We start from the raw sequence: 24,976 nt of genomic DNA on the forward strand, positions 1-24,976 counted from the left end.
TCTTACCATGCTCTGCAGGCTGTTTGGCTACCAAACCAGAGTTGAAAACCATAGTTGCAAACTATGGCCCTGGGGCCAAACCCAGCCCACCGCCTGTTTTTGTGAATCGAGTTTTATTGGAACACAGCCCTCTCCTGTTTTACTTGCTGCGCTCCCACTGCAACAGCAGAGGTGAGTGGTTGAAACTCAGACTAGATGGCCCGCAAAGCCTGAAATATTTTCTCTCTGGCCCTTTGCAGAAAAGCCAGCTGCTCCCTGGAGAGGCCCACACCCTCCTTGTTTTTCGAGGACTGGGGCAGAGTTCCAAGGTTACGGCCAGCTCTGTGCCCAGAGAGGGGGGAGCCTGGAGTGCCTCCCCTCGGCCACCTCTCCTCCCTGTTGGGAGGGGATGGGAGGACATGGGGCATAAGCCTTGCAGCCTCCCGCAGGCAGCCAGGGCCTGGGGCTGGAGACGCAATGCGCATGAGAGGGGCCGACCACTGGAGCTGGGCTGCTGTGGAGACACGTATGAAGATGTGAGCGGGGAGGAAGGAGGAGAGGTTGGGCGGCAGGGCTTCTGGAGGAGGGGACCTGGCAGCTGGGCCTCAGCAAAGAGTTTTGCAGCAGGAGGGGGAGGTGTCCAGAGAGCAGGCCGAGGAGGGTCTGCCTTCCCCTGGCCACGCTCTGGTCCAGCTCATGGTGAGTCACGAGCTGTGGGCGCCGTCACTGGTTCCCGGCTGGTTCCTGGCTGTGACCCTCCCGTGAAGGGGCTCCCAGCTCCGCTGGCTGAGGCCAAGCTCCTGAGGGCAGGGACTCACGAGCCCCACCTCCTTAGCTGCGATGCCTTCTCTGGCTGTCCATTCCCTCATCTCAAAACGGCATAATTCATCTTTAAGTATCTTTTTATTTTTATTTCTGAGATTCTATCAACCGACTCCTGAGCTCACACTTCAGCTAACTCAGTGTTACTGTCCTTGTCCCACCCGGGCATTGGTTCGCACGGACCCCTTTGCTGACACACCTCCATCGTGGGACTCCTGCGTGCTTTCCCACCCTGGGGCCAGTGAGGGCCTCCCTGGACCCCCTGCCTCTCTGCTCTGTCCCCAGCAGAGTCCCTGTGGTGACAGAGGAGGTGGCGCGTGAAGCCCTCCTCAGCTTCGTGAGCTCCAAATGCTGCTATGGCCGCTCAGCCGCCAGGGACCTGGTCATCCAGCAGATGAAGCAACAGATGCTGTGCCGGGTAAGGGGCCGTCCGGGGGGCCGTGTGCCGGGTAAGGGACTGGTCTGGGGGGGTGTGTGCAGGGTAAGGGGCCGGCCTGGCAGGGACCGGTTAGAGCAGGGATCTGGGGAGAGGCCTCTGTGTAGCTGTGTGGCCTTGGGCAAGTCCACTGACTTCTCTGGGTCTCCGTTTCCTCGCGTGAGAAAGGAGGAGCCGGGTGATGTCCACGATACTTTCCGGTGTGTGATTCGGTGGACGAGGATCAAGGAGGATCTTGGCGTCAGGCAGATCAGTTCCTCCAGAAGGGACCCTCAGGGCAGTGGGTTCCAGGGGCCTCCATCTGTCAGAGGCAGTTGCTGCTCCAAAACTTGCCTCAGAGAACATTCCTCGAATAAAGAAATGGGGAACTGAAATCACCCCGTTGTGAGCCTGTCGGGAGATTTCCTGGGCCCCCTGACCTCCCTGCAGACGTGCCGGGGCGGCTGGAACAGAAGTCGCTGTTGGCGGCCTGCTCTGAGCAGCCCCCGTGCGGGGTGTGGGACCCCTGGTTTCCCCACTTTTTGCACAGTGCTCAGTCTTCCTAACGGGCCAGGAGTGTGTGGGTGGACATGATGTCTTTTTCTCCACAGTATCGACTGGAGACTTTCAGCGAATCCAGGATAAGTGAATGGACATTTCAACCCTTCACTAGTGAGTTGTCTGCAATGAGTGTCATTGGGAGCCAGTCTGGCAGGGGGTAGTCTTAGCACTAACTTGAATGAGATGCTCTGCTCGAGCCTCGGTTTCCCCGTCCCTGTAAAAGGAGAGGGAGGGCTTCAATCACAGAGACTCACTCCCCGCGCTGGTCTTAGCAGCTGCTTGCTGCGCAGAAAGCGGTTAGCAGAAGGTCCTGAGAAAGCCTTGCATTCGCCTTTGGCCAAGGCTGGTGCTGCCACGGGGGAGATGGCACAGGCAGTGTGTGTGCTCAGGCGTCTGCTGCCCCCCAGGTCCCCGTTCACTGAGCCAGCCCCCTCCTGCCGACCCCGCTAAGGCGCGGGGTTCTGTCTGGGAAGCCCACACCCTGCCTGCTTTCTCTGCTGACCACTGTGTTTCATCCCTCAAGACTCCGCTCACAAGTTGCCTCTTTTATGAAGACTTTCAGCATTTTTTCTCCCACCACTTTGGACCCCAGCAGAATGAGTCAGTCTCCTGGGATCTCGGAGCCCTTTATGTGATCCTTGGCCAGAGCGCTTACCCTCGGGTTGTAGCTGTGTCCGTCCCCTTGAACAGAAGAGGAAGGAGCCGGTGGGGAGGAGACGATAGGGGTGATAGCTCTGTGCATTGCGCCCCAGCATGTGCCGGCCCCGTGCTAGCACGTAGATGCCGTCTGTGTAATTGTCACTGCCGTCCTCTGTGGTAAGTGGAAAATGATCCCCATTTTAGAGATGAGACAGCTGAAGGTCAGAGAGGTCAGGTAACTTGTCTAGTGTTACACAGCTAGGAAGTAGAAGAATCAGGAGTCAAACCCAAGACTCTTCAACCCCAAAGCTTGGGTGCTTCACAATGAACTCTAGGGGGACCCGTATCTACCCTTCCTGGTAGCGCCAGGGCCTAGCCTATGCCTGGCACCAAGGGAAGGCTCGTACTATTTGGCGACTAAATGAAAGCTTGTCCTGGCCGCTGTTTGCTGTTCTTACAACGATCGCTTCTGTGTCAGACCACGTAGTGGACGGGCCGAGAAGAGGGACCTCCCCCAAGCTCTGGGACATCAAGGTCCAGGTTCCCCCGATGTTCCAGGAGGAAACCAGGAAGTTCCAGGTCCCTCACTCGTCACTGGTCAAGGTAACACGATGGTCATAACGCCCGCTTCTCCCGGGCTGGTTTTCCAGGGACTGTGGGTTTCCCGAAGCGTTAGCCTCCTAGAAAGGAAACCCCAAACCCGGGCTGCGGGTTTGTTTCTGGGCCGTCTATGCTCACAGCAAACGAACGGTCCCATTTACAAAGCCTGTCTCCAGCTTCAAATAGTGAGCATTCACATTCCTGAGCCTCTGAGTGCTTACCCACCCCACCCCGCCCCACCCCCTTCGGCCTGACAGTGAACGGATGAAGGGACGGAGTGCTGAATAAAACATATAAAGTGAAAACGTGTGGAAGTTAGTAGGGGGACAGGATTTAAGTTCTACCCTGTTTCACAGGAACTTAATCATGCCACAAAGCAAGGGTCACCTAACCTATGACAGGAGCACGGCTGAGACCCTTCATGTGGTGTCTCAGCTGATTGCCTGTCTTGTCTCCACTGTGGGCCTGGATTCCGGCCTGCGATTTGCCCCGTGTGTTTTCCTAGCGCTGTGAGGTGGAGGACGCCGAGAGCTCAATGGAGTGTCCCGTGTTTTTGACCAGTGATTCCAGTCCAGTAGCTAGCTCGCTGCCGTTCACAAAAATGCTGTCCATTTTTACGGCTCCTGTTCCCAGAGCCCCCTTAGCCACGCAGTGGGCGAAGGACACCGGCCTTTGCGGCTCGGCCTGGGTGTGAGTCAGGACGTGGGGCTGGGAGAGCAAGTCCCCTTCACAGCACCCAGGACAGGCCGGGCTGGGCTCTGAGGCTCTCCTGGGCTCGGCATTCAAGGCCCCTGGGAGTGCTGGCCAGTGGGAAAGGCCGTCTTCCCCCTCTGGCTCTGAATGGCTGCACCTCTGTTTGGGATGGTGACATGGGGGCGGGGGCGGGGGTGGGGGTGGAGGTGGCGAAACGGCAGGTGACGGAGAAACTGGATCCAAGGAAAGTGTTTCTCCCTCAGGAATGCCACAAGTGCCACGGGCGGGGACACTACAAGTGCAGCGGCTGCCACGGGGCCTCCATGGTGAGTCTTGTGTGGCTGATGGTAAGTGTCGTGTGGGCGGAGGAGCACCCCCCCCCTCCCCGGGGCAGAGGGTTGGGCTGGGGGCCTAACAGTGGGACTCCAGGCAAGTCATTCGCCCTGGCTGGACCTCCGTTTTCCCACCTGTAAAACGGGAAAGTTGGATCAGGTGGTTTCTATTGTCCTTTTTCACTTTGATGGTTTATGATTTTAATTTGGCTCTTTTTTTCTCATTCATCTATGAGCATTCATTGAGTACCTGCTTGGCCCTAGGCCCAGCAAGAGGACTAGGGCCTGGGTCCTTCCCACCAGGGTCCCCTGCTGTGGGGGAGGCACAGTGGCCGGCCCTCATAGTGCAGAGGGATGGGTGCCGAGAAGGTCACGTTCATAGGGCTTCCGGTTTCCGAGGGCTACTGTAATAGATCACCACAAACTGGGCGCCTTAGGACAACAGGCATTTATTCTCTCACAGTCCCGGGGGCTGGAAGTCCAGCATCAGGGTGTCAGTGGGGTGGTCCCTTCTGGAGGCTCTGAGGGAGGAGCCACCGCCTGAGCTTTGGGCAGCTGCTGGCACTCCTGAGCGTCCTTGGCTTGTGGCTGCATCCCTCCAATCTCTGCCTCCGTCCTCCATGGCCATCTCCCTGTGTGCCTCTGTGTCCTCCTGGCTTCCTTATAAAGACACTGGTATGGGATTTAGGGCCCACCCAGTCCAGGATGACCTCATTTTAACTGATTAGTCTGCGAAGACTAGTTCCGAATGAGGTCACATTCTGAGGCTCTGTTGGGTGTAAATTTTGGTGGGGGGAGACGTGGGACACTATTCCACCCCGGTACAGGCCCCTAAGCACACAGCCAGGCTCTGGTGGCATCAGCGTTCTTTGCACACACTTCCAGGGCTACTCATGGTTCCAGGAGTCGTACCAAGCTCCTCACGTGTTCTCAGCTCTCCCATTTACACCTAATCCTCTGGGCACATGCTGACCACTGTCACTCTGAGCTGTGTCTCCCTCCACCCTCCCTCTGCCTGCCTGCCACTCCACCCCGTTGCTGCCCTCCTTCCGCCTGCTGTGTGCTCACACCGCTGCCCGCCTGAACACCATGTGGGGCCAGCTGTGGCCACGCCTGCCCAGTCTATTCTGTGCCTTCACTCCTGCTGTTCGCCTCCTCCCCGAGGTCGTTTCTGTGCCTTCCTCCTCCCCCTCCTCTCTCAGGCTCCCCCTGGAGTGTCCCTAACACCCACTCTGAGCCACCTTGGGAGCATTGCCTGAGTCACCTCTGGGGGCCTCTCCAAGATGAGACCCCATGTCCAACACCAGGTCCCTCGGCCAGCCTGCCCCTCTCCCTGCTCCCTCTGGCCATGGCTGCTTGGTTAGGGGACAGTCCCAGGGATCACAGGGTTCGGTGAGGAGCAGGAGAGGCTGCTGTCCCAGGGATGGAGGATGGAGAGCCCCTGAAAACCTCTGGAGGGGCCCTAAGATCACTCCGTCCCACCCTTCCATTTTCCAGGGGGAGGGGTGGAGGCCCAGGGAGAGGAAGGGGCTGCTCAAAGTCACCAGACCGGGATTTGACCACGTGTGGGACGCTCTCTGCCCCACTTCCCTGCGTGGCCAGGGGTTCTGAGGCCTGTGTGTCCGCAGGTGAGGTGCCCCTCCTGCAGCGGAGCCAAGCGCAGAGCCAAGCAGCCTGGGCGGTGCCAGCTGTGCTCGGGGTCCGGCAGGCACAGGTAGGAGCAGGTCTCCCTGGTTTTCACTGTCTGCCCTTTTGGAAGGCGACCAGGCACCCTGTCTGCCTTGTCACTCCTGTGTCCCAAGACTCTGTGGCTACATATCTGTGGAGCGGTGGGCTTTTCTTGAGGGAGGCCTGATATTTCTGACAAGACTGGAACTCATCAAGCAATGGGTCAGGTGTGAGGAGCAAGGCGCTGCGGGAAGGAGGGGGAAAGTAAGGAAGGAGACCTGTTCCTGCTCAGGTCGGGGGCGGGGGAATGCTCACAGACAAGCAGCCAAAGCTGAGATTCTTAACTCCCTGAGGGCCTGGGCCTGGGCAGACCCTTGCTTTTAACTCATTGCAAGGTGAACGGAGGCGTCCAGGAAGGCTGGTTGATTGACTAAACAACCAACAAAGTTGCATCTCTGCTCACAGGGCTTTGCAGACAGCGGGCATTGCATTTTGTAAATCGGGGCCTTTAATGTATTTATAAATCTTTAAAGGGAAACAGGAAACCATGAGGAGTGAAATTATTCAAAGTTGTGTTGGTTAAAGATACTTTTAGCTCATTAAGGCCCTGGCCGTCCTTCTAACAAGCCAGATGGTGAAGCTCTAGTTGACCTGCCCCCAGTGACTGGTAAAGAAGGTTTTTGATGGGGAAAGAAACTCAGGTTTTTTTCATTTACAAGTGAAAGAAATCCAATTCAAATTGGCTTCAGCAAAAACGTAAATGTATAGTCCTACCGAACAGAAACACCCAGGACTAGATTTCTGTGAAAGCTTCAGGTACAGCTGGATCCAGGTGCTTAAACAATCTCTCCAGGAATCTGTCTCTACTCCGCACTATGCTTTCCTTTGTGATGGTTTTAGTCGCAGAGGGGACCATCAGCAGCTCCACGCTTAGTAACCGCATTAGGAGAGGATGTCCCTTTTCCGAAAGTTCCAATAGAAATTCTAGGGTGGATCTCATGGCATTTCCCTGGGTCATGTGCCCATCTTTGTATCAGCCACCGGTCCAGGGAGATGGACAAAGCTGGTCACAGACGGGGTGGGCAAGCCCATGAACCCTAGAGACGGGGTGGGAGAAGGGTGGTCTCCAAAGGGAATTGGGGCACTGCCACCGGAAGAAAGAGGTCTAGGTGGAAGCAACCCATGCCCACCACAGTCCCCTCCATGAACAAGGGTTTGGGGGTGGGGGAGCCTGCAGCCACCAGGGCCTAGGAGTGTCTGGTACTGACGCTGTGTCCCTCGCAGGTGCAGCACGTGCTCGGGGCGGGGGAACAAGACCTGTGCCACCTGCAAGGGGGAGAAGAAGCTGCTGCACTTTGTCCAGCTGGTCATCGTGTGGTACGTGGCGGTGTCTCCATGCGTGGCCCCGTGTGGTAGCTGGGGACGTGGCCTGAACTGGTTTCTGCAGAGAAACCACGTGGTTGGGGCTTTTGCACACAGTACAGGGACCCGCGCGGGGGTGGGGGGCGCGGGAAGGGCTTAAAGCTACCAGGAAAGGGGAGAGAGAGATCCCTGGGAAGAGGCACAGGGTGGCGGGCCGCAGGCGGCTTTAGAACGGATCGACTTCACACTCCCACGTCCCCACTTCCTAGTGCCGCAGCCTCTCCACACCTGGCGTCCCCGTCCGTGTCCTAAACCCCCAGGCCGGGGAAGGCTCCAGGCCTTAAGGGGTTCTCCTGGGGGGCACTTTGCGAGGCGCGCACAGGGAAGGATGACATGAGCTGTGGGTACCTGCCTGGCTGCCCAGTTCACAGCTGACCGTGCTGGGCCCAGGGAGGTCAATACTTCCCCAGTCCCTGCACCCAGGCCTGCCTGATCCCACACCCACGTTCTCGCCGCCCCATGCGCTTCACCTGCAGGAAGAACAGCCTGTTCGAGTTTGTGTCCGAGCACCGGCTGGACTGCCCCGGGCAGCTCCTAGCTAAAGCCCAAGGAGAGACCCTCTTCAGGGATGAAAACACGACGGTAAGGAGGGTTTGCAAGCACCACACCAAGCCGCGCGCCTCTCTGGCTCCTCTGGCTCCTCTGTGGGCGCTGCATTCATTTAGAACGGGGGCGGGGGAAGGGCACGTTGGACCCTTTAAGGCCTGTGAAATCATGTGGTCTGGCCCTGCCTAGCCATTAGGGGTGAGTTAATTAAATGTTTGCCCAAATATAGCAAGCTAATTTTTAAGACGATAACTCTATATGGCCCACGAAGGATGTTATAAGTATCCAATGGCCCTCGGCAGCAAAGAGGTTCCCCACCCCTGCTCTAGAAGGACAGGCTGGGAGGGACGAGAGCGGCCTGGTCAGGCCAGAGGCCTCGGGGACCCCACGGGGCCAGTCCTCCTTGAATGTCACATACCAGACCCTTCCTCCCTCTTCTTCCTCCCTCCCTCCACAACTTTGGGGACCCCCCTCTCCTGTGTGAGGCAACATTCTGGGCACTGGGGATACTGTCCAACAACATCCCCGCCTCGTAGATGTCACAGTCTGGGGAGGGAGAAGATGATAACATGGACCACAGTGTCAGAAGGCAGTAAGGGTCACTGAGAAATACGCAGCCAGGTGAGGAGACCGGCAGGGTAGGGTGTTGTTTCAGCGCCGGGAGGTGGGGGGCGGGACAGGGAGGTGACAGTGGGGGTGGATCAGGTGGCCGTGGGAGGGAGCGAGGGTGTCCGGCAGAAGGAACAGTTTGCAGAGGCCTTGCAGAGCGGCAGAGCAGGGGCGCTGGAGGGCAGAGAGCCAGGTGGAGCGAGGAGCTAAGACACGAGCTGTGCCAGCAGCCAGGTCAGGGAGGGTCCTGTGGGCCAGGGGCTGTCAAACTCCAGGCCCTTGTCCTGCCCTTATAAATAAAGTTTTATTGGAACATAGCCATGCCCGTTTGTTTAGGTGTTGTCTGTGGCTGGCTTTGTGCTGCGAGGGCAGAGTCGAGTAGTTGGGACAGAGGGCGATGGCCCGCAGAGCCTGCGTATAGACGATGGGGCCCTTTATGGAAAGGATTTGCCAGCCCTGCTGTGGGCCCCGGCAGGAGCTTGGCCCTGGGGGAGGTCTGAGCGGGGTCCTCGTGCTGTTTGCTCTGAGAGGGTCAGGCGCTCAGCCTCCTTTTATTCCTTCTTTCTTTCTCTCTGTTTCTCTCTTCTGTACAGTATTGTGACCTTTTTAGATTGGCTTCTTCCACTCTGTCCTACGCATTTTAAAAAATTGAGATATAATTGACATAAATCATTAGATTAGCTCTTAGGTGTACAACACAATGATTGGATATATGTCTATATTGTGAAATGATCACCACGAGAAGTCTAGTTAACATTGATCACCATACATAGTTATATAATATTTTTTTCTTGTAATGAGAACTTTTAAGATCTATTCTCTCAGCAACTTTCACGTATCCAGCGCAGTATTATTTACGACAGTCACCACACTGTTCATTACATCCCTGGGACTTATTTTATAACCGCAAGTGTGTGTCTCTTGACCTGCCCCCACCCCCTTCCTCCACCCCTCACCTGCCTTTGGCAATCATCAATCTGTTCTCTGTATCTATGAGTTTGGTCGCTTTGCTCATTAGATTCCACATACAAGTGAGAACATATGGTATTTGTCTTCCTGTCTGACTTATTTCACTTGGCATAATCCCCTCAAGGTGGGAATGCCAGGCCTTCCTTCTTTCTGTGGCTGAGCACTATTTCTCAGCCTCTTTCTCTGCCCCATCGCTGCGCTTCCTCCCGGCTCCTGGCAGGCACCATCCCCGTAGGAACCCGCACGCCCCACCTCAGGCAGCCTCAGGGGCTTGCTGGGGACCAGTGGGCTGCGGGGAGGAGTGCTGTGCCTACGGCCCCCTTTCGGTGGCATTCCCAACAGGATGTGGGTCATCAAGGGTCCGGAGGCTTCAGCCACCCCACCCGCTTGCTGCGTGGCCTCCCTCGGGCCCTTCCCAACTGGGCTCGCTCCCGTCCACCTGAAATCCATTGCCGGGGCTCCAGGTGCTGACACTTGGTCAGAGCAGCGAGATGGTGCGTCTCTCTCCCCAGGTGTACCCCCTCGCGGACTTCCCGCTGCGGGAGATCTCGCTGGCCTCCCAGCGGGGCATTGCCCAGCACAGCGCCGCCACCCTGGCCTCCAGAGCCCGCGTCCTTCAGCAGGTGAGCGGGCTGGGCCGGGGGCGCTTCTGGGGCCAGGAGGGGCTCCGAGGTCCCATAAGGGAGGAAAGGGATGTTCCCTCTGCCTGGGGCTCCTTCCTGAGAAGGCAGGGAGGGAGGGTGGCAGGGGAGTCCCAGTCTGAGGAACACGAGGTGGACTGGGGGCTGAGCTGGGGCCAGCGTGGCCGGGTCAGCGAGCGGGACAGGCCACACAGTCCATGGTGACAGGTTTGGATTGTTATGCTGAGAGCGACAGGAAGCTATTGCAGGGTTTCGAGCAGGAATGTGGCTCAGTGTGATTTTGATCCAAACCTCCCCGATATTTAGAGGGGAAGAGAAATCTCAAATCCAGGGTGGTAGGCAGGGTGGGAACCCAGGGCATTTCCCAAGTCCCAGCCTGTCTTCCCCAAGCCTCTAGGCTAGGGGCAGGGGTGGCAGCCAGGCTAGGATTGCCTTGGTGCTGTATCCCTGTGGCCACTAGGTGCCAGTGGTGCCGTCCACATCCCCAGGGCTAGGGTTGCCTTGGTGCTGTATCCTTGTGGCCAGTAGATGGCAATGGTGCCCATCGTGTCCCCAGGAGCGGCTTTAGGCTTTCGGGGCAGCTGGCTGGAAGCTGCTGGATGGAGGGTGAGGTTTGGACAGGGAATGCCCAGCGCCAGCTCTGCGAAGGGGATTGTCAGGGGGGCCTGAGTCTTGCAGAGTGGGCTCAGATCCTGGTTCTTGTGCATCCTAACCTGGCCAAGGCCACCTACTCCTCCTCTTTGAAGCTGAGTTTCTCACCTGTGGAAAAAGAAATGCTAAAATGGCCTCATGGAGGTTTGTAAGGATTGGACAACTTTCTTTTTTTAAAAATTGTATTAAATTTATTGGAATGACTTGTTAATAAGATTATATAGGTTTCAAGTGTACAATTCTAAATACATCTGTATATTGATTGCATTGTATGCTCACCACCCAAAGTCTAGTCTCCTTCCATCACCATGTATTTGACCCCCTTTACCCTCTTCAATCTCCCCCTTCTCATCCCCCTCTGATCATCACCATACTGTTGTTTGTGTCTATGAGTTTTTTATTTGTTGATTTCAGTTTTATATCCCACATATGAATGAAATCATGTGGCTCTTGACTTTTTCCACCTAACTTTTTTTTGCTTATCATGATGTTCTCAAGATCTATCCATGTTGTCGCAAATGGCAGTATTTCATCTTTTCTTATGGCTGAGTAGTATTTCATTGTGCACATGTACCATCTTCTTTATCCAGTCATCTATCAAAGGACATGTTGGTCATCTCCATGTCTTGGCCACCATGAATAACCTTCTGTACCAAAATGTCAAGGGAGGTCTTTTATTTCCAAAGTTATTAGTTGGAGACCAGTTTCTGGCATGTGGAGAAGTCTCAGCTCACAGTCTCATTTGGTTGTCTCAGCAACCCTGTGACAGAGAAGTTTTATTCCCATTTCACAGATGAGGAAACTGAGGCCCAGATAGAGGAAGTGTGGGATCCCACAGAAAGCTTCATGGAAAACGCACACCCTGCTCTGATCCCCCTTCTGCCGCAATATCATGCCTCCCCTCCGCTTCCCCCCGGTGTAGTAGGGAGCGTTTTCTCACACCCCACCCCCTTCCCGCAGCCTGTTTCACCCTTTCCCCAGGGCCCTGGACCACCACCTACAGCAACAGGACTTGGTTGGGCTCTTTACTTAAGGAGGGGAAGTAAGAGGGCCTGGTCCTGGGCCAGCCCCGCCACCTCCCTCTGGGTTTGAGATCCCCAAACTTGAGTCTTGGGCAGGGGAAGAGCCAGTGCGGAAGAACTTAGGGTTTTGACATACAGCCTAGCCCACAGGATGTCCCCAGGAACGTTTCACTTCAGTGATCAGGGGTAACTGTGCTGGGTCAGCCGCATCTGCAGTTGTCATAGCAAAACAGCACCAGAAGCTCATGGGGGTGGGTGCCTCAGAGGGAGGCCAGCGCCCTCACCCAGGGCGGCTGCTTGTCCCATTCAGGACCCCTCCAGTTTGGAAGGTTGTTGAGTCATTGATCAGAGAAGGGGCCACAGAATGAAGGACTTTAGGGCCACGCTGTAGGAGGGAGGGAGTGTCCCAGGCTCTTAGGTAGAGGAGGATGCTGGGGAGAGATCTGAGCATTGAACAGGTCCAGCTGTGGCGAGGAGATGGGGCTTGACCTCAGATCTTCCAAACCGGAAATCCCATGAGCCCATGGGCCTCAGTTTCCCCATTTGTAAAAGGAGGGGAATATTTGAGACTTTTCTCAAAGGAGGGTGGATGCAAAACCTTGGTAAGAGAGGGCGGGGTCTGCGAAAATAGCCTGAAACAGCCTACCAAACTTTGGAATTTCTTTGGTGTCAATGTTTATCTTGAAATGCAATTCAAATTATATAACCACTCCCTAATATGTCCATGGTTGTTGTATTATAAAAATGTTTAAAATGACTTTATCCTCTACTTTTCTCCCCCCTCCCCCCACCCCCACCTGAAATTAATGTTCTGGAAGATGTCCCCTTTGGCAGTGACTCTCCATGCACCCCCTTCCTCCTCCGGGGGTGCCTGTGCCTGCACTGCATGGAACCTAGAATCAGAGGGTTCGGTTTGGGCCCGAGCTTAGAGTTTATGTAGGAATGTCGTGGGAGACACAGCTAGAAAGGCAGATTGCAGCCAAAATGCCAACTCCAGAGCATGCACTGCAGCCCACAGGTGGTAGGGAGCTCCCGACAGTTCTTGAGCAGGACACTGAGGTTTTTCCCGGCCGACTGTTTCCTCAGCGCCAGACCATCGAGCTGATCCCCCTCACAGAAGTGCATTACTGGTACCAGGGAAAGACGAACGTCTACTACATCTACGGCACCGACCACAGGGTGTATGTGGCCGACTACCCCGAGCGGTACTGCTGCAGCTGCACCATCATCTGACTCGGCTCGGCTCTCCCCTCCGCCCGCCACTCACACTCACCAGGGAGGACCGCCGAGGCCTCGGAGCTCACGCATCATTGGCTACATTGGACAATCGCTTACCAACGCTGGCGTGTCTGTCCTTCCAGAGAATTCACCTTACCATCTACCAAGCATAAGTCGTTCCGGAACTCCGCTGTGGACTCCATCCTGTGTTTAACCTGCAACAACTCAACTCCATGCAACCCTTCAGGACAAACAGAGCAAAGGCAATGCCTGACTGCCTGTGGGATTGGCCTTCGCTTTCCCTGGGTCAGGCGTTCCTCTTCTAGTGTGAGCCTTTGCCAAGCTGAGCGTTACTGACAGGAATCAGCGGCCCTTCATGCACACCAAGGAGTGCGCTTAGGCACAAAGTACCTTCATATCCTAGAACTTGACTTCCCATCTGTGGGGCAGGAATTCAGACATGGCCATCATGGGGAGGGTTTATCTCTGCTGCATGATGCTTGGGGCCTCTCCTGGAAGACCTGAAGGCTGCGATGGCTCAAGGGCAGGGGGCTGAGATCACCTGAAGGCTGGTCACCAGAGATCTGGTGGTTGACGTGGCTGTTGGCTGGGACCTTCGCCGGGCTGTCAGCTGGAGCACCTACACGCGGCCTCTCGGTGCAGCCTGGGCTTCCTCACAACATGGCTGCCGTAAGGCTCAGTGCCCCTCACAGTGCCCCGATGGAAGAAATCGTCTGTTCCCAAAGGGGAGAACACACCTGCTGTGTTGGATGGACGGAGGGTGTACCTGCTGATCTCTAACATGGTGCCTCTGTGGGGGGAGATGTGGGAGAGTGATCTTTGGATATATGCAGGTTCTTACGTCACGTGCCGACTTTAGAACCCGTCCACTGAGCGGCACATGTGCACCCAGTCACGTGCAGGAGCTCCGAGCTGGTGCCGCCAGGCGGGGTGGGGAGAGGGGGTGCCCTGCACACTGAATGCCCAGTCGGCTTTGGAAGGGTGGTGTGGGGGCTGGGCAGGCCACTGTACACGCGGCTGTGGGTAACCAGAGGCCCCTGTCGTTTTACCACACCTGCCCCTGACCTGGAAGGGGATTGCTATCCCCTGAGAGGGCCAGGCTGCACCCTCACTTGACTCCCAAGCTCCTGTCCCCAGCCCTGTCCCCCATGGGTGGGAGGACGTGGACCCAGCAGGCCTGGTCGGGGAGGCCATTCCCAGGGCATCATCATCCAATGAGAGGCAAATGAGCACTGCCTTCTCACCTGCACTCCCAGGCCTGGCTCCCAGTCTTCTGCTCAGGGTGTTGCTGTTTCCTGTACTCTGGGAGTTAGGGGGGCTGGCTAACAGGAGGAGCAGGGCTCAGAGGGGAGGGCTGCAGGGAGGCAAGGGGAAGTTGATTGGACCCCAGATCCCAGCAAACCTTCCAGGATCAGATGCTACCCCCAGCCAATGCCACAGGCTCTGCATGTGGGGGAAGTCAAGAGCAGGATGAGGTACTCCCTTAAATTGGGGGTACACTCTGGACTGTGGAGACAGAGCCTGGTGGTGGCAGGGGAGACAGGGAGGGTTCCCCCCGGCTTCCCACCTCCTCCTCACCGGAAGCTCAGAAGCTCTGTGTGCTCCGCCTGGAGACTCCGGCTCCGGCCGGCTGACAAGGGAGGCCAGCCCCCCTTCCCTGGTGTCCCCACCCCACCTTCCTGGCCTCAGAGGGGGTGCTTCTGCCCCGGGGGGCCTGCACAAATGGAGGGGACGGGTGGTGGAGTCCAGGAAAGCTGATGTCCCCATGCCTGGGGCGTCCCACGATGCAGCGCCTCTCCACATCTCACAGGATTGCGGAAATCCCACGACATTCGTGCCGAACTGAGTCAGACAGACTCTCATCAGTTACCCCCGAACACAAGGCCGATGTTTATGAAGAGCCAACCTCTTCGATGTCCCTGGCTCCTTTGAAATGGCTTCTGATCCTCTCGCTCCCCTTAAGTCCACACCCGTAGCTGATGATGTCACGGGCGTCCCGTGCCGCTGCGCCTGCGTTCCCTCAGACCGAATACACGTGTTGAAAAGCCACTTTCTTCTCACGTCTCCTTTATCGTTCACTTTGGGCATTCAGTTGCCTTTTTTTAAAAATGGTATCTAAATGACATATTATGTCACAGTATATCACATGCAAGTGATGTATGCATGTCATTTCAGGATAAGTAGGGACCACACTAAGGTTGAGGCCCAGTGGGTCATACACACTGTTGGCCTGTGACCCATTGAGAAAATCTAGCGGGAAGGAGTGGGTCCAAAGGGGCGCTGTTCCAATGGAGGCTCCGGGAGCCACCGCCACAGGCCCCTCCCCTCAGTCCCCACGGACCGGCCAAGCCCCAGAGGCATCGGGGCCTCTGCTCGGTAACCGGTGTTCCTCTGCAGCGTTCTCTGCTCGTGCCTTCGCCGCAGCCAGGATGTGACTTTATAGGCCCCCCTTCTCCTAGGACTGAGCTGGCTCTGACTGTGGAGCCCAGACCCAGCCGACGTCGTGGGGGGTAGAGAGAGCGCACGAGGGCAGCCCTCACCCCAAACTGGCCGCCATGGATGTGGCTCTGCTCCCCATTCGACTTTGTTTTAGAACATCAGACGCAAGTGCTCGCCTTTTCTTTGTTGCCCTGCTGAGCAGGCGCTAGGTCTCACCTGGGTGCCAGAGCCATGCTGGGCTTCGTGGGGTTCGCAGAGGGCTGACGTCTCTGCCTGGAGCCCACAGGGCAGCATGTATGCAGAGAAGGAAGGAATCACCGGGAACCGGGGAGCTTTACCACATGAGCATGCCTCAGACCCAAGTTGGTGGTGATGGCTACAAGTGTATGTATGTATGTGCATGTGTGTGTATATGTGTGCATGGCATGTGTACGCACACTGTGAATGTACATGTGTGCATGGTGTGTGTGTTTGTGCTCACATGGCGAATGTGTGTACATATATGCACACATGTCTGCATGTGTGTGCACATGTGTGTGCACATGCTTGTGTATGTGCATTGTGCACATGTTTATGCATCCACGGTGAATGAGTGTGTGTGTGTGTGTGTGTGTGCGCGCATGGTATGCATGCATAGTGTGCATGCATGGTGTGTGTGTATATCTGTATGTACATGGGGTTTGTGTGTGCTGGCCAGGTGGGGAGCATCACTACTCAGAAGGCAGGAGGGACTTCCTCCCCGTTTCCCCCCCTTTACAGGCCCCCCTCATTGTTGGTATTCCCAACACGCCAGCCTGCAGCACATGCTCAGCTTGTCGCACCACGGCCGGCTCTCATTTCTAGTTCACGCGCAGCCCTTGACACGGAGGGTGATGAGAGAACTGTGTTTTTTCATGGTTGGGACAAACACCTTAAGTGGAATTATGTTTCCCAGCAGGGAAGAACCTTCTAGATGCCGCAGCTTGGCCCTGACAGCTTGTGCTCAGAATTCCAATCTCCTTTTGCTCCTATTTAATGGTCAGGGCCTGTGGGAAAAGCATGTGTACTCTGGTTCAAATCCCGGCCTTGCTGATTCCCAGCTGTGTGACACCGGGCAGCTCTGGTAACCTCACTGAGCCTCAGTTTCCCCATCTGTGAGATGGGGCTGACCCTGCTTGCTTTGCAGGGGAGAAAAGGTTAAAGGAGATCAGGTGCGGGGCTCAGAGTCGTAGGAGCTCAGCACCTGGGAAGGCTGTGTCCCCGAATGAGTGAAACTCCTTTCCTGGGGCGTGTGAATGCTTGTCACAGCGCCTCCCCAGGTGGCCAGTAGCCGCCTCACACACCGCAGCAGTGACTGCCAGAGACCCCGCTTTCTTCATCCTTCAGCTCAGCTCAGGCACCCTCCCCAGGTCTCGCAGCCCCTCCTCAGAGCTCCCCTCTGAGGCTGCGCTTGTTCCATGACTTGCATCTGCCTCCTGCGCCGCCAGCCTTGGTGCCAAAGTTCTCCCACGGTTTCCACTGTCAGGTGGCCTGGCCAGCTCAGCGACAATGCGTCCTTTTATCTCCTGGGGGTCAGGTTTTATTTTATTTTATTGTTTAAACTATTACCAATAGTAGTACATATATCTCCTTTTTTACCCAATTAACCTTTCCCCGGCCTCCCCTACCTCCCCCCCCCCCCCCCCCCCCGCACATGCCCTTACGCCCCGCCCCCACCCTGCCCCTGTGTCTTGCGTCCATTACTTATGCCTATATGCATGCATACAAGTCCTTCGGGTCAGGTCCTTTGGGTCAGGGTTTTTTGTACTGTGAGGAGTTGGGTTGAATCCTGTGTTTCCTTTTCTCATTTTTCCTTTCCTTTTTCATGGCATCGTTTACATCTCCCCCCAAACACAATCTTACATGGAGCCCAGATATAAACACCTGATTGCTGTGATGGGGGGGTGGGGGCAGAGCCCTCCCCTGACACCTGCCTCTCCTCCCCTGGAGCCTCCTGCCTTTAGGAGCCCAGGGAACAGGCCCAACAGGCGCCGTTTCTGGGAGTCCGGAGGTGGGTGCGCCTCTAACAGACCACAGGGCTCTCCTGGAAACTCCCTTCCTTCCTTCCTTCCGAGTTAAGCCTTTGATATGACCTTATTTTCTGACGGAGTGTTTCTCAGAGTGAAAAAGGCACTGTAGAGATTTGTTAGGTTACGCTGGGTATTCTTCCTGTACTCTGGAGCAGAAGGGCCCCGGAGCATCCAGATTTGGGGTCCCCTCCCTCTACCCCGGTCCCCAGTGGCGGAGGGTGTTGCCACCTGTCTTCATGTTCAAGTCTGGGTGTTTCCTTGCTTTGCCCCACCAGCTGGCGGAGTTGAAGTTTCCGGCTAAAAGAAAGGTGTGGCCTGGGCATGAGGAGCGGGTTAATCTTTAAGTCCAAGTTAGTCACTGTCGGTGTAGTGGCACTTGGTTTCTGTTCCGTGATTGGACCGTCAGGCAGGACTGAGGGGTCTGGGACACTCTGTGGGGGAGACAGTGCAGTGTGGTACAAAGCCACACGGTGTGGCCTCCGTGGCCACAGTCTGGGGTGACATCCTGGCTCAATGGCAGCTTGCCCGGAGACCCACCTGTGAATGGGAGCGATGGCTGCTAGGATTGTGGGCGACGAAATGACAGCGTATGTGGTGCGCATGGCACACGAGCTCATGAGAGAGCTGAGCTGTAGAAGGTGAAGGGATCCAGGGAGGACGATATCAGACTCAGCATTTGGGGAAGGAGGGTGTTACAGACTGAATGTTGTGTCCCCCAAAATGTATGTTCATATTCTAACCCCAGATGTGATGGAATTAGGAGGTGGGGCCTTTGAGAGGTGTTTAGGTCATGAGAGCAGAGACCTCGTAAGTGGGATTGGTGCCCTTATGAATGGGACCCCAGAGAGCTCCCTCGGTGTGAGATTAGAGTGAGAAGATGGCCGTCTGTGAGCTGAGACTCGGGCCCACACCGGACACCAAGTCTGCGGTTTGCCTTGATCTTGGACTTCCGGCCTCCAGACCGGGAGACAGACATTTCTCGTTTATAAGCCACCAGGTCTGTGGTCTTCCGTCATCACAGCCCGCGCAGCCCCAGAGGTGGAGGCGGAGAATCCGAGGCCACAGGATGCAGGCAGCGGTTCCAAAGGCAGCCCTCGGACACGCAGATTCCAGCCCCACCCCAGACCCAGGGCACTGGTGCCTGAGATTACGTAACCCTAACCAATGCCCCACGATGGTTCTTACGCACAATCAGAAGTGGAGATTGGCATTTGGAGTCAGAATGATTGGGCTTTGGAATCAGAACCCTCCGCCTGGCATTTCAGTTCTTGGCTCCCGGTGGGCTTACCTTCTCTACATCCCCGTTTCTTCATCTGGGCAGCGAGGGTAACCTGGCCCGGGGATCACTCCTGCCCTGCCTACCTTGCCGGGTTGTCTGAAGCCTCACGTAAGACATAAACTGTGAAAGCGCTTTGCAAACTAAAGTGAAACTATTTTTCTCCTTGGGAAGGAGTGGGAACAGCAGCCAGTTTTCCAAGGCTTCCTGCTGCTTTTGGCTCTGTCCACCAGAGGGCAGCAGGCGTCCGCATGTGAAAGCTCAGTGCGCTCCTTGTGGGTGAAATCCACTCCATGAGGGTCTCTCATTCCCAGCAGGCCCTGGGCTATGGGGTCCCTTGCAGGGAAATCAGCTCCAGAATGCTTCTTCAGAGATGCATTTAGTTTGTCTTCTATTATTCAGAGACTCGAGTTCAAACTGTTTTATCCTAAGGACGCATGGGAAACAATAGTACATTGAGAAAGCCAGGCTTGAGATGCCAAACTAGAGGTCATGGACTAGGTCAGCACCTTAGCTCTTTTCTTTTCTTTAAGGGGGAAATGAAGGTGAATCAGGCATTGACCTGGCTTTCAAAATAGCCGTGAGCATTTCTGGATCCCACTCATGTGTCAGGTGCTGTTCTCAATTCTTTATGTGTCAACTGCCGGGACTCCTGCCAGGTGGGCATTATTGACAGAGGAGGGAACTGAGGCCCGGAGAAGTTAAGTCAAGGTCTCACGTCCAGGGAGAAGCAGGGATTTGAACATGGGCGGTCTGGCTCCAGAGCCCACACTCTGTCTGGTTTAGTGGGGAAGGTAGGCATGATAATGACTCGGCAATAAGAGCTGTGAGAGACTCTCGCCTTAGTCATTCCTGTTGCCAGGCATGCTGACGGTGCCTCACTGAGCTGGGCCATGGGAAGTGCGGGGGAGATGATGCCCCGGGAGCAGCCCTGCACCCAGGGCTGGTGTGAGTTGGAGGATAAAGAGTAACTCTGACCTGTGTTCTATATCGCCCCCTAGTGCTCCCCAGTGGGACTGAGCTCCAGGTGCCCAGGGCAGTACCCTGCTCCCTGGCTTCTTCCTCTTTCTCACTGGCCTGCACTCCTACTATTTTTCCTGGGATCACCTGCCAACTAAACTATTCCCGCTGCAGTCCTTGGTGAGGATCTGCTGCTGGGTGACACTGTCTCCCTTGAGGACCATGTTAGGGCTGGGAGCCATGAGGCTGCAGAGACCCTGAGGGCACAGGTCTGGCCCTTGGGGAGCAGAGAAGGCTCTCAGGAGAGAGGCCATTTGAGCTGCTCACTCTGGACCTCCGTTAACTATTAACTCCCTCGTGATTTTCTCCTTGCCTTTGGAACCCATATGCTCCTCTGAGGCCATGATCCAGCCCCCCACCCTCACCCCCGGATCCCAGGGTCTTCTGAATCCTGCATTTTCATTCTTAAAGCATTTGCTTCCCACCTATTTACCAGGCGTGCTGACCAACAGATCGCTTCTGCTTGGCTTTCGTGGGGCCACAGGCCACCACAGTTCATCGGGGGCCTCCGTTCCCACCTCTGTAAGATGGAGATGGTAGTGCTTCCCCCACCAGGTGCTGCGAGTCTCCGTGTGATGAGGCGAGAACAGGCTCTGTCTGACCACGGGCAGCTTTGGGAACCCCCAAAAGCAGTAGGGCTAAGCGGCATGGTGCTCTAATCGTGTGAATGAAGGGAGCTCAGGCACTAGCCGCTTCTCCTCACCCCTTCCCGGGTGCCCTCAGTCTGTCTGTCTGGCCCTTGACCTCCCTGGTGGTTTCCTGGGTCCCTGGAAGAATCGGAAGGAAAGATGCTCTACTTCTTGCCTGTTTCTTTCCGATGCCCCCAGACACCTAGAAGCCCACGCATCTCACCTTCGAGGCTCATGGCCAAACAGTCCTCCTGACTCCATCCAGGAGCCCTTGTTATACTCACAGAACCCGCGTCGGGCCCCTCTGGCGTCCCTGCCAAGCCCTGGGACGTCTCTAACCTGGCGTTGGCAGGCGCCACACAGCCTGAATTCCTGTTTCCCTTTCGCACTGATTGCAGCAGATAATGACCATGCCAAGCATGTATTAGCATCTGTGAAGGGCCAGGCGCTGCTCTAACCAGGGAGGTGCAGAGCCAGGCTGTCTGGCTTTCAGTTCTGGGTGCAGATGTAGTGTGCCGGTATGGACGGTGTGCTTACATGTGTGTGTGTATGTGTGTGTGTGTGTGTGTGTGTGTGTGTGTAAGAAGGGGTGACCCCCAGGGACTCCAGGGGACAAGTGTGACCTGCCCAGGCTGGGCGGGCAGAGGGGCTGCCTGCCTGCCTGCCGGCGGCTGGGAACCACTGTGGCTCTTGGGAGGCCCCAGCCTGGCAGCTGCTGAGTGGAAAACATGGCTCTTCTTGGGCCCAACATTCTCTGTTGCCAATGCTGATGGGCCTCTTGTCGAGGTGGGTGGTCCTAGGCCACCTTGTTAGCCCCCCTGAGAGCAAAGCAGCTTCATTTTGGAGCGCAGGTAAGGGACCTAGCCATGGCTTCCTGTTTGTGTCACTGCCGAGGACAGGGCAACTAACAGAGCCCTGTGTGATCCTTCTCCCTGCCAATCATCCACGGGAGTGGAGTTACTTACATACCAAACAAGATAAGACATAAGTAGTGTACACACACTCACAGCATATAAAAGACTAGAGGCCTGGTGCACGAAATTTATGCATGGGTGGGGGGTGTCCCTCAGCCCAGCCTGCAACCTCTCCAATCTGGGACCCCTTGAGGGATATCTGACTGCCCTTTTAGGCCCGATCCCAAGGTCTAAACGGGCAGTTAGACATTCCTCTCACAGTCCAGGACTGCTGGCTCCCAACCGCTTGCCTGCCTGCCTGATTGCCCCTACCCACTTCTGCCTGCCAGCCTGATCACCCCCTAAACACTCCCCTGCCAGCCTGATTGACACCTAACTGCTCCCCAGCCAGCCCGATTGCCCCTAATTGCCTTTCCCTGCCAGCCTGGTCACCCCTAACTGACCTCCCCTGCTAGTCTGGTTGCCCCTAACTGTCCTCCCCTGCAGGCCTGGTCGCCCCCAACTGACCTCCCCTGCTGATCCGGTCACCCCTAACTGCCCTCACCTGCTGGCCTGATCACCCCTAACTGCCCTCCCCTGCAGGCCTGCCCTCCCCTGTAGGCCTGGTCCCCCCCCCCCCCAACTGCCCTCCCCTGCTGGCCTGGTACCCCCCCAACTGCCCTCCCTTGCAGGCCTGGTCCCCCCCAACTGCTCTCCTCTGCAGGCCTGCCCCTCCCAACTTCCCTCCCCTGCAGTCCTGGTCCCCCCCAACTGCCCTCCCCTGCCAACCTGGTCTCCCCCAACTGCCCTCCTCTGTCAGCCTGGTCACCCCCAACTGTCCTCCTCTGCTGGCCTGGTCACCCCTAACTGCCCACAACTGCCCTCCCCTGAAGGCCATCTTGTGGAAGCCATGTTATGTCCACATGGGGGCAGCCATCTTTGACCACATGGGGGCAGCCATCTTGTGTCTTGGAATGACAGTCAATTTGCATATTACTCTTTTATTAGATAGGATAAGTTGTAAAATCACCTTGGCATTTGAATCGAATCCACCTGGATTTATCAATCTTTGTGACCTCAGTCTGCCCATCTGCAGAGTGGGACTGCAGTAGTGTCTACTCCTCCTGCAGCTCCTGTGAGGACTGGAGTATGAAGTGCCTGGGGAGCCCTGAGAACAGGACCTGGCACGCACTAGGCACTCGATAATGATTATTAGTATTAATTCGATGTCAGCGACTATTATTATGCCTGTTAGTTCTGTCTTGGAGAGTCAATTGGGACTTAAATGGGAAAATGCTGGGCACAGAGTTAGTGCTCACTAAGGGGTATTATTATTATGTTTTACTGAGTTTGTTTTGCTCTCACTTGGTATCCACTCTCGATCTAAGGGAAAGTTGGAATTCCTTTTCTCATTTGAAAAATGTTGAACTAGAAGCCAGGCAGGCAGAATTGCACACTCTCAGCGTGCATGAGCCCAGAGGTTCAAAGAATGCCTTTAGGAACCTGTTTCTCCTACCTCTTCTCCTGTTGGTGGCAAGCTGTCCACTTCAGTTCCAGGCTCACAAGGCCCCTCTCAGCAACTCCTGTGGCCAGGAGGGCATGGATTTCCTGTTTGTTCTAGAAAAAGTTCCAGAACTGAGACTCAGTGGGCCAAACGGCCAGCCTAGAGCCAATCCTGTGGCCTGGGTGGTGAAATGAGCTGAGTTGCCAGGCCGGGGTCCAGGGAATGGAACCAACCCCATGAACATCTCCTGGATCCAGAGGGTGAAGGCGGCTCCTTTAGGAAAAGCTGGTGCTGTCCCCAGAAGGGGAGTGGAGTTTAGGCAGCAAACCACCCAGGACCAGGGCAGCATTTCTACTCATTCTAGACGCAGGCCATCCCGCCGCCAACCTCTGCATCCTGGCACAGCAAGCTTGGACCTGCTCAGTGTCACAAGTGAACTTGAGAAACCCCGGCTGGGGCGCTCCCTCTGAGGATGCAGGGCTGGGATGGCGACTCTTTGTCTACACCTCCTGGGTCAGGCTGAAGCTGGGCAGGGGCATCAGGCTCCCTACTTTCCTTCACTCCTGCAGCCCACACTGTCCACTGGTGACCGCTCTGCCTCAAAGCGAGGAGATGGTTCCAGAAGACAAAAGGCCAATTGCTTCAGGCATCAGAATGCAGCCCCTTCACTCAGAGAGCCGTAAGCACAGGCTGGGCTGGGCAGCCAGTGTGGTCTGGCCCTGCCTGCTGCCGGCAGAGGTAGGCAGACGGCTCTGGGTCGCTGGTTGTTGCTGGGCACAAGGGAACTAGACTCTCGCAGAGAACAATCCAGATCCAACTGTGCAAACACTAACATCCTCCTGGCTCAAAGCATCTGCTTCTTTTTCTCATTCCTCCAGCTTGACTCAGAGAGAGTTTTATGGAAGATCTACCCAGTGGCTGCTCATACAGCGGCAGAAAAGCCTCCTTAGCTTTGCCTGGGAGCATGGAGCTGTAGACGCAGCAAATGATCCATGAAGGGATGGGGTTTGCATTGGCAGACACGTGTTTATCCAGATCAAATAGGGAAAAATACTTTTTTGCAACACTCCCTGAGCAAGGATTTACAGCTAATGATGAGCTTGAGCTGTGCAACACAGATGACGGAATGTGAAACAGTGAGAAAATGATTAGCCCTCCTCTCGGGGAGGGTGCTGCTGGGGGGCACATGCTGTGATGCCCCTTGGGACAGAGGGCAGATGCTCTTGGAGTGGGAGTGGCTCTGCATAACTGAGGAGGGGAGTTTGAAGTGGGGGAGGGAGTGACGGGTTCAAAGGCTGAGCACTCTGTGCTGAGGGCAGGAGGGAGGGAAGAGAGGGACACTGCTGAGAAGGCCTAAGAAGGCTAACATGCCAGGTGGGAGCTCTTTAAGGGGGTTCAGGGCGCTGGGGGATGTGGGCTTTCTCTGTGGGTGTGCACACTCATTGCCAGGAGATATTAGTAAGAAATCCCCAAATTCCTGGTGGGCGGAGTCTCTTCTACCGGGATTTGCCCTCTAGCCCTGGGAAGCCATCCTGTATGGGTCGTCTTGCCTTTCTGCTTCCTTTGCATTTGGCCAGTGGAGGAGCTTCTCTTTGGGTTCAGCCAATGAGGAGCTTCCCTTTGGGTTTGGCCAATGAGGAACTTCCCTTTGGGTTTGGCCAATGAGGAACTTCCCTTTGGGTTCAGCCAATGAGGAGCTTCCCTTTGGGTTCAGCCAATGAGGAGCTTCCCTTTGGGTTCAGCCAATGAGGAGTTTCCCTTTATGTCTGGTCAGGGCATCAGAAGGAAGAAGCGGGTGATGTTGGGGGATTTTTTTTTTCCTACTTCTCACTTCACCTTGCCTTGGCTTGGCTGTTGCTAGCTCCTTGGTGGTTCTTTACACACCGCTCCTTCCTTTGTAAAATTTCCTTCCATTAAATGCCACTTAAATGATCCTACTTTGAATGTGCTGTTTCCTGCCAGGACTCTGACCGACCTGACTGGTGTGAGTGCATTTCTCACAGGAGCCTGTAAGGGGTGGGGCTCTGTGTCCTGGTGAGGGCGGAAGCAGAGTCACACAGACAAAGGAAGAGCTGAGTCTGGTAATAACACACATTCAGGAGCTCCCCAGGAACCCCCTGGCAGCCTGGGGACCCCTTGCAGCCATGATCACTTGGAGGTAAAAAATGTGCATCTCAGTGTGACTGGCCCCAGGAACTCACCAGGCTGGCACACTTGGGCCACCATAGAGTGTTCCTTCCAGACTGAGCGGGGAACAACCAGGATCTTGAGACATAGAGCGTGGGAACCGAGGACTGCTGGGTGTGACCATTCATTAATGTGGAAACTGAGGCTGTAAGAGGTTCGTGCCAGGTAGAGA

The 24,976-nt window shown here is 55.8% G+C and overlaps 1 protein-coding gene across 4 annotated transcripts; it reads left to right on the forward strand.

Moving 5' to 3' along the window:
• Positions 1–387: 387 nt before the first annotated feature.
• On the forward strand, positions 388–14,772 carry SSUH2 (ssu-2 homolog). Of its 4 annotated transcripts, none has more exons than XM_079794639.1 (10): positions 388–515; positions 1,090–1,219; positions 1,828–1,888; positions 2,895–3,019; positions 3,973–4,035; positions 5,670–5,755; positions 6,994–7,086; positions 7,608–7,713; positions 9,768–9,878; positions 12,656–14,772. In XM_079794639.1, exons 1-10 carry the CDS (start codon positions 457–459, stop codon positions 12,800–12,802), a joined length of 981 nt encoding a protein of 326 aa, XP_079650765.1. In that variant the 5' UTR covers positions 388–456; the 3' UTR covers positions 12,803–14,772. The 4 variants fall into 4 exon arrangements, with proteins under 4 accessions (XP_079650765.1, XP_079650764.1, XP_079650766.1 ...); XM_079794638.1 differs by having other exon boundaries at positions 400–515; positions 1,087–1,219; XM_079794641.1 differs by lacking the exon at positions 388–515 and adding an exon at positions 609–678.
• Positions 14,773–24,976: the final 10,204 nt, after the last annotated feature.

This window comes from Cnephaeus nilssonii (genome assembly GCF_951640355.1).
Source record: "Cnephaeus nilssonii genome assembly, chromosome: 17".
Taxonomy (NCBI): Eukaryota; Metazoa; Chordata; class Mammalia; order Chiroptera; family Vespertilionidae; genus Cnephaeus; species Cnephaeus nilssonii.